General features: G+C 40.0%; 1 protein-coding gene across 3 annotated transcripts in view; it reads left to right on the forward strand.

The window, feature by feature from the left end:
• Positions 1–9314, forward strand: part of BLVRA (biliverdin reductase A) — a 32327-nt gene extending 23013 nt beyond the window's left edge. For all 3 annotated transcript variants that reach the window (XM_025163543.2, XM_007423431.3, XM_088150017.1), the window contains 4 exons: positions 105–202; positions 1034–1141; positions 1543–1714; positions 8350–9314. In XM_025163543.2, coding sequence (XP_025019311.1) covers positions 105–202; positions 1034–1141; positions 1543–1714; positions 8350–8623 — 652 coding nt within the window. In that variant the 3' untranslated portion in view covers positions 8624–9314. The remainder of the gene's footprint in view (positions 1–104; positions 203–1033; positions 1142–1542; positions 1715–8349) is intronic.
• Positions 9315–9599: the final 285 nt, after the last annotated feature.

Raw genomic sequence — 9599 nt, forward strand, 5'->3', positions numbered from 1 at the left:
TGTTTTCCAAGACTGCTGATAACAATTGGGGGGGGGGGTATCTGTACTCTGATTTCAGCTTCCTAAGGGAAGTACAAAATATAAAACCCTTTCTTCTCTATAAGGACGTTCCTAGAGGCTGGCAAGCATGTCCTTGTTGAGTACCCTTTGGCATTGTCTACGAAGGCAGCCCATGAACTTTGGGAGTTGGCAGAGCAGAAAGGTAATATATAAAACAATCTGCATCTATTTTTTAAATGTATTTGGCAACTCTTGGTTTGGGTAGAGATAAAGCTGCAGAAGCATTGACTGCCTGCTTCTATTGAACACCAGGAGCATTAGGAGTACAGATAGCAGACAAGGCTTTTTTTGTTCCTCTTCTTGTCTCTGTTCTGTTTTCTTCTGATTTGGAGGTTGATACTCTTAGGGTCTTCCTATAAGAAAAATAAAGATTTTTTTTTTTTCTTCCTCCTCCTCCTGCCCCCTCCCCCCAAATACAGAAATGGTAGAGATAGAACCTTAAATAGAGATAACATCTTAAGTAATGTTGTCCATTTGGAACTTAAGCATCTAATTACCCTTAATGGACTCAGTCTACTCATATCTACTCACACAGGAGTATTATTGAGTAAACCTGAGGATTCTAGTCAGTTTTTTCACTTTAGGATTTAGGGCTTTGTAATTTAGAGTGTACATCCCAGGACAACATAATTGCAAATCTATCTTGTCCTATATCAATAGTTGAACAAAAATGAGAATATGAGAAATGTTGCTTTTCTTCCTTCCAACATAGCATCTTGATGCAGGGCAATGGAATATATAGCTAGTTACAACTTCATAAAAGTTGTCAGCCCCTTACCTAAAGAGTTAGGCTTTGATAACTGTGAAACAAGAAGTTTAAAATATACAATTTCTTTCATACTCTTGCACAAGACAATCAATGTACTGACAACTCTTCTTTTGGGACCTACTGCTGTTTTAAATATTGATTGCTTTGTGACTTTATTTTGCATAACAAGTAACCCTGTCAAAATATGAATTATCTCAATGGCAGGTAAGATCCTCCATGTGGAACATATTGAACTATTGACAGAGGAATACAAACAACTGAAAAAAGAGGTGTCAGGAAAGGAGCTTGTGAAGGGAACATTACACTTCACAGGTTAGTTGTTAGAGACCCTTTGATTTTACATATCTTTGATGTCTAGACTTGTATCATGAATGGATTGAGTCATTTCTTACTACAGATAGACAAGGGAGTGGTTGGAAGATATTTGAATGCTATTTATTGTGAACATAAACTGCAGATTAGCCCTTGGAGGAGAAAGATACCCTTCATCAGCTGTGAAAGAATAAATGTTTACAAAGAGAACCACCAGAAGTATGATCTTCTGCATTTCCCAACTGTAGCTTAAAGTACTAAAGCTCATTCTGCCCCTTGTATGTGTAAATCAGGCCTTATAATTTCTATTCATTTATAACATAAGTTCTGTCTGAAGATATTTAGGATCTTCTCCTTTCCATCTTTTTGATTCAAGTTTTCTTTCTTTCTTTCATCCAAAGGTGGTCCATTGGATGAAAGATATTCAGGATTCCCATCTTTTAGTGGCATTGCCCGCCTCACCTGGTTGGTGGATCTTTTTGGGGATCTCACTGTGACTTCTGCCACAAGGGAACAGCAGAAAGAAAAAAACTACTTCAGGATGACAGTACATTTTCAGACTGCAAACAAAAGGTTGGTTTTATTAAGTACTAGAAATGTTGATTAAACAACATAATTTTTTTCTTGCTAGTAGATGATACAACCTTGATGAAACAATATAGTTACCTCAAGTTTATGATATATAGGTATAGGACATGACCTTATTTATTTATTTATTTATTTATTTATTTACTTACTTATTTACTTATTTACTTATTTACTTATTTACTTATTTGAATGGAACTCTGGAATTAAGGCCAGATCAGTGATCAGCATTTGCTAGGCATTAGGAAATAATTTTGCTTTTTGAATAAAATTGATCTTTAATTATTGAAACTATTATTGTAGTTTTTTCCACTAGTCAAACTATTGGTTCTTGATGTTCTTCTTGGCAGCACATGACCTGTTTCCTAAACTTTACATGTTTGTTCTTCTTGATTTATTCCATGGTCTTCCATTTGTGCTTCAGGACCTTTAGTCCTTGACTTGCACACCAGTATTGGGTGCTAAGGAACAGAAGCAGCACACAGTAAGTTAAATATGCTGCCTAATATCCTACCATAGCTTCACTGACTTCATCATAAAATGGTCATGGAGCTAGGGCTAGATTGTTACTCCAGAAGGTCAGTTTAATTGAACCTGAAGAACAGGACCTGTAGCTGAATTCCTGAAAGGATACTCTTTAAATCACGCAGTATTGATCTGCAAAATGAGATGGCCTAATTCATATCTGTCTAAAGATTATATAATCTGATTTAAAATCTTTCCTCTCTGATCCCGGATGTGTGTAAGCTGACACTGAGGACTGCATGAATAGTGTTGAGCTAGAGTGTTACAAGCCCCTCAAGCCCTCTTTTTTTCTGTAAAATATGGGAAAACAGAAAGTGGCAAATGGATTCTTCCTTGGTAAACTTGGGAAGTGCTCACATACCCAAATTCTCCAAATGATCAAGCAGATACATTAAGCAAAGTTGAGGTAAGCTAAGTCTGGAAGTGGGTGACAACTCATAAAAAGAGGAAATCAGTACAGGTTCAAAGCTAAACAAGTTTTTCAGAGCATCACTTTGTGAATAAACTTGCTGGTTTACCAAAGAAAAACCTGGTCTTGTAATAATAGTCGGATATGCTGATAATTAACAAGTTTATCTCCATGCTATGCAAATGTTCATCTAGGAATTTCTGCTGGCTAAGGGGCTGCTGGCATTAACTGCAGTGGCTGATTGAAAAGTAGCCATGAGGGAATATTAGGTTTCACTTTGTATTTGAACAACTATTCATAAAGATCCATCAGTGTTAAGTTTTGTTATTAGACTAACTCCATTATGCAAGTGGGATAGACCCCAAAATGCTGCAGTCTACTTTCATCTGAGTTGTGATTAAACATCTGGACCATATTCTAGGATATTATAAGATATTGTGATGGATTTATTCATTCATTTATTTATTTATTTACAGGACTTATATGGCTGTAGGTGGCTCACAGCAATCCATAAAACATAGTTTAAAATATACCCTTCCCCCCAGGCACCAGACTAAACATCCTTACAGCTCAACCCCCACAATCCTAGCCCAATGCTTCTCCTCCAAGCACTGGGCTAGGATTGTGGGGGTTGAGCTGTAAGGATGTTTAGTCTGGTGCCTGGGGGGAAGGGTATATTTTAAACTATGTTTTATGCCAGATCTTCACCCTTCACCAAAAGGGTAGGGGTCCCTGATCTCTGGTGGGAGGCTGTTCCAAAGGACTTGGGTGGCCACCAAGAAAGCATGCCTCCAAAGTCCATGAGAGGCAACATTTAAGGGAGGGGACAGCTTAGCTAACCTAGTAGAATGGGCAGATACCCTCAGGGGGAGGCAGTCCTGCAAGTAACCTGGCCCTGTGCCATGTAGGGCTTTAAAGGTGATAAGCAGCACCTTGAATTGCACCCAGAACGCAGCTGGAACTCATGCAGCAGTGGAGTTACTCAGGTGAACTGTGGGATATCCAAAATTGCGCATGCTGCTGCATTCTGGACCAGTTGTAGCTTCCAGATGGTCTTCAAGGGCAGCCCCATGTAGAGTGTATTGCAGTAATCCAAACGGGTGGTGACTAAGGCATGGGTGACTATGACCAAGGCCTCCTGGTCCAGGAATGGGCACAATTGGTGCACACGGTGGATTTGTGCAAAGGGCCCCTGGCCATGGCTGCCACCTGCTCTTCCAGCAGGAGCCATGAGTCCAAGAGGACTCCCAAATTGCATACCGGATCTGTATGGGGGAATGTTACCCCATCCAGAGTCAGAGAGGTCAACTCTTCTAACCCCAGGGGGCCAAAAACCTACAACCACTCCATCTTGCTAGAGTTGAGTCGCAGCCAGTTTCTCCCCATCCAGGCCCTTGCAGCCTCCAAGCACTGAGCCAGCACCTGAACAGCATCACTTGGGGATGGGTGGGGTAGAGATGTATAATTGGGTATCATCAGCATACTGGCATGGGGTTCAGAATGGGAAAAGTGAAAATGGCAAATAGTCCATTGTTCAAAAATATCCTTCAATATATACAGTGTTAGAATATTTTGCTTCATTGTGTAATTGTAAGTCAAGATTATGTGTTCTTTTCCTGTAATTGTAATCTTTACTTTCCTCTAGTTCCCTCTAGTGTCCAATTTTAAAATTTTTATTGTTTTTTTTTCAAAAAAAAAATTCAAAACAAAAGCATTTTCCCATGGGAAGGATTCTTTTAATTAATTTCAAAATCTTATTTCAAATTTACCTGGACACTTTGTTACTTTCTAAACTCAAAGTTTTAATTAACCTTTTGCTATTCATTCCCCAAAAATAATTTTTTAATTTCTTAAACTTGTAGTTAAAACTTTCTTTTGCTAAGGATTGAAGGAGACTCACCTAGTGCTGTAAAACCTGCTGATCCAAAGGTTCCTAATAGCTGAAAGGCAGTTAACAAGCAATTTCCAAAAGTGTTTAGAAAAGGAAGTATGCAAACCCAGTGTCCTTTTGAAGGGGCCGACCATGGCTTGAGCAAGATGGCTATTCCCTCATCTCCCAGAGCTCTAAACTCACCAGAGACCTCTATCTTGCAGTCTCCTTGCGAGGAGCAACTGTCTGGAGCACTTGTGGGTGATCTCAAGTTCTCTCCTTGTCCAGAGAAGAATTACAGTGGTACCTCACGTTACAAACACCTCTGTTAATGAACTTTTCGGGTTGCGACCAGCTCTGGCCGCAAAAATTTACCTCGGGTTACGAACCGGATCCGCGGCCATTTTCCGCCGTGACACGTGTTCCGCAGCCATTTTCCACCCGTTCCACGTGGTCCGCAGCCATTTTTCCACCCATGCCACGTGGTCCGTGGCCATTTTCCGCCCATTCCACGTGGTCCACGGCCATTTTTCCGCCCGTGCCACGTGGTCCGCGGCCGTTTTTCCGCCCTGCCGCATGGTCCGCGGCCGTTTTTCCGCCCTGCCGCGTGGTCCGCGGCCGTTTTTCCGCCCCTGACACGTGGTCCGCGGACGCCGGAACAGATTAACGGTAATTGCATTGAACCTTATGGGAAAATTTGCTTCGGGTTGTGACCAAATCGGGTTGCGACCAGAGTCACGGAACGGATTAAGATCGTAACCCGAGGTACCACTGTACAAAGAGCTGGTGTACTTGCCAGCTCTTAATCCTGCCACGGTCATTGGCTTTGCTGTTAGTAGAGCCGTCTTCACTTTGCCATTTCTTTCCCAGAAGTCGGTCCAAGGATGGCTCTTGAGGAGGGGGTGAACCACCACCTCTTTCAAGGCTGGCAGAACCAACCCCACCTACAAGGACACATTTACCACTGCTTGGGCCACATGCTCAGTTTGACTCAAGGAAGGGGAGGAGAATAGATATGAGGATGGGATAGAGAAACATTATTTTTAAGTCTTGGGAAAGGGTATGAGAAAGAAACTCAAAGCAAATCTGCCTTGATTGTGTTAAAAATACGAGTGGGACTTTGACAGGCTTTCAAGATTCTATTAATTCCATAACCACATTAAAGTACATTCCAAGAGTCTTAGAATCTCCTGTTTCCTGGCTTTGGCTATCTTGAAAGGCTAACAGCTATTAAGTGATCACATTGGATATCTCACTTCCCACCTGCTAGTTTTCTTTTTCTTTTCCAGTTTCCAGGCAATATTGCCTGGTGACTGAGAATACCTAGGCTTCAAAAAGCTGGTCCTCCAACCCTTTTGTCCAAATGCTACATTCACATAGGATGGTGTGCCTAAACAAAGCAACCATACTATGGTTTAAAGTGACTCCCTGGTTCATTCAGTATGGTAGGACAATGGTTGTGATCTCAAAAAGTACTCAATCCTATTTTAGCCTCTTCTAGTGAGCTGTTCAAACCACCCACCTTCTGAGTTCATGATTACAGAGAAAGAGTTAGCATAGTGACACAGAATATTTGGTCTTCAACAGTCTGTACATCTACTCTGAGGTCATTCCCATTGAGCTCATTGAGGCTAACCTTTTGAGATAGGATTACATCTGAAGTTTATTTATAAAAAAAACCAAGGGCTGTTAGGTCTAGACTTGAAAACCTGGCAGGGGAACTCTGCCAGTTTTGACTTGGCTTGATTCTATAACAACTCTGCAAACCCAAAGGAGGCAAAAAAAAGAGAGAGAGAGAGACTAGTAGGGATGAATTTTTTGTATTGATTTTGAAGGTTTCAGGCTTCTAGTTTAAATAGAAGACTCAAATAATAAAAAGTAGCTATTTAGTCACTTTGCGTGAGAGATGAAGAATACCAGCATGTGGTGCTAAGAGATGTGCAAAAGTGTCCAACTTTTAAAAAAATGATGTGGGACTTATTAAAATATATACAAAGCAAGGTTTTGAAATTGCAGAATTGAAGGGGCCACCTGTGGCCAGCTTATCTGGGACAAGAACAGTCTCTGTGTTGTCTTTGTAGAGCCTATAGAGATTTTTGCAAACAGCTTCTGAATGTCATGCTACCCTTTTAGCGTTTGGCTGACATATATAGTGCTCCAGATCTATTCTGTTCCTTGGCAGTTTCCCACTGGCGTTATTCCAGTGACATCATCCATTTGCATTCGCTGAGTATTTGGCTGCTCATATTTATGGCTGTTTAGCTGTGACAGAGCCCTAGATTTCAACAAGTCTAGCATGAGTGTCTGATAGACATGAAAGCATTGCTGGTATATTCCTGACCAATCTCATGAATATTGCTTTGGTGAGGGCACTGCAAGATTATTATATGCCCAAAAATAGAAAGACTCTGAAATACCCACGGTGATGGAATGGCTGGTGAAGATGACAGAATTAGCAGAGATGGCAAAACTGACTAGTTTGATTAAAGAAAGGACAATAACTACATTTTATTAGTGACTGGAAACCCCTTCTGGACTTTTTGCTGAAAAAAAAATGAACTTGTCCAACTTTAAAAAAATTGTTAGCCAAAGTATCTTTGTCATGTTTAAGTAAGCATTTAATGTCTAAATCCTTTAAAAGCCCAGTTTTATGGTAGGGCCATCACAAAGCTGTGTAGCAGTTTATTCTTCAAGTTGGTGGCAGCTGTTTTTTCACTAACCAGCCTGATCAGAATCCATGTTTTTGAAACAGAGGGATTTCCTTAGTTCCTTACAGGATTGATGATTAGAAAGGGTAGACTATGGAAAGAAGGAAATTATGTTGTAACCTTAGAGAGGGTAAAATATAAATATACTTGTAACTGCTGTTGAGAAGATCATAAGATGCTTCTGTATAAAGGAGGCAGCACATACAAATTAATATTCCCACAAGCATATGGAATCAGAAATGGCCCACTGTCTTCCTTGACAATTTCACCATAGGGTATTTTGCTGCACTTTGTCATAAACCTGCTCTGATGAGATCTCCCTTTTTCAAAACATATATTGTCATTAGGCATCTTTTCTCTCTCTTTCCTAACAAAACATTCACAAGCTATAGTTTTACAGCCAGTTCGCAAAACCAGATTGCAATCCCAGCATCTGCCTGTTGATTCCAATATACAAAAATATAGGAATGTGACTGTTTTGCTGTGTTTTTCAAGCTGCAGTAGCTGTTTCTCTGTCATTTCTTTTGTTCTGCTTTTTGGCCCATGGGTTCAGACTACAGTTCAAGCTCACTGATCACTGTGACATGACTGAATTACTTTGATTTCAGCTTGACCAACAGTGACCAGCGCATGACCCCCACTGACCCATTCTTGTGAGCAGCAGTGCAGGCATAGCTCTGCCAGTTTGGCAGCCTCCTTGTTTTAAAATCAGTAATTCATAGAACATCATCAGTATACATTGCTTGGCAAATGCATTATGCAGTGTATTCCTACCTATTCGGGCTATAGATTTGGAGTCCTTCCTTTCTCCTGCTATTGCCAAGATGCAAATGGATGCAAAGAGAGTGTTTTCTATTGAAAAGCGCACAGCCAAAAATAAAAGCAGATCAGCCACAGCAGTTCTGTAGATTCAAAAGCAGTACAAATGACAAACCAAGCAATGAATCTCTACCGCTAGATGGCAGTTCTTAACATCAAGTTCAAAAGCTTGGACTAATTAATGTTCATGTTTATGCCATCTCGGTGACGCTAAGCAAATGGTTTTCTTTTAAACAAGTCTTTGGAAAGTTTGATTTCTGCCTTTTAAAAAAGTCTTTCTGGTTTAACTAAGGCCTCTGACTTGGATTGAAGAAAGGGCTCCAGGGATGAAACGGGATAAGAAGATCAACTTCTGTTTCAAAAGTGGATGCTTGGAATGTCTCCCCGAGGCTCCTCGTTCACCAGTTGGCCTTTTCATGCAAGACCTGATCATCTTTGCCAAAAAACTTTTGGGACAGATCCCCAAAGAGGAACTGACAGCTGAGAAAAGGCGGATTCTGCTGTGTCTCAATCTTGCTGAAGAGATTCAAATGCACTGTGAACGGCCATCAAAATTCTACTCTTGAAAGTGTGTGAGACTACTGGATTCACCATTTAAAACTGCCTCTTGTGCTCCCTGTTTAAAATGTTCTTCTAATTTTCCAGCTTCTCCATTCTATTAAGCAAGATTTTTCTAACAAAGCCAGGTTTAATTTTAATCTGGCAGCACAGGGTGTATATAGATACTATCTTGCCTTATTGCAAAACAACTTTCTAATCAAAAGCTAGTGGACAAACAACTGAATGCATTTCTTCTTCTAGAGATGCAATAGCAAGATAGTATCATTTTTTTCACAGTATTCTTTCTCAGCAACAAAATCTGTCTCTGAAGCATTTTAGATTCTGTATGTAAGCCTTTCTATATATTCAGTATAATGTTTAAGCAGACATCAGTGTGTTGAATAGCTTTACGTTTATTGTTGGCCTCTGTTCAGTCTAAGTTGCTCTTTAATCTGAAATCTCCTTCCAGTTGCACGAAACATTGAAAATGGTGCCCCTGTATTATGTTTATCTCTAATGTTTAGCCAAAGTCTACACCCTACCTTTTATAGGAGGATATTAAATTATACTGAAAAGGTAGAGAGTGAAAGGAGATTTCTGGGTGGGAATGTTTTTTTGGTTTGGCAATTCCTCATATACCATACTGACCTGTTCAAACATAATGTTGTGTGAACCCCTTCAGTTATGAGTTAGTCAATAAACGTTATTTAAAAATTGTGTCTTAGTGTAATATATGACCTACCCACTGAGTTTTGTCTTGAGAATCCTCCATATAAATGTGGAATCATAATTTCCCTTCCATTTTTTTCAGAGTGCATTTGTTTATGAAATGATAAGATGCGCTTCAGGTTTGATATAGTGCAAAATGATTAGATATTACACTGAGTATGCCTTCTACTGCAGTAACATTTGAGATTTCCACATTTTGATCTAGCCAATTTTCTTCTTGCAACTAATTCCATCTCAGTTTGAGAAAGCTCATTATGAGATAAATTTGTATAG

Source organism: Python bivittatus, unplaced genomic scaffold (genome assembly GCF_059951505.1).
Source record: "Python bivittatus isolate LINGU-HERP-01145 unplaced genomic scaffold, Pbiv_v1 ctg000610_np1212, whole genome shotgun sequence".
Lineage (NCBI taxonomy): Eukaryota > Metazoa > Chordata > Lepidosauria > Squamata > Pythonidae > Python > Python bivittatus.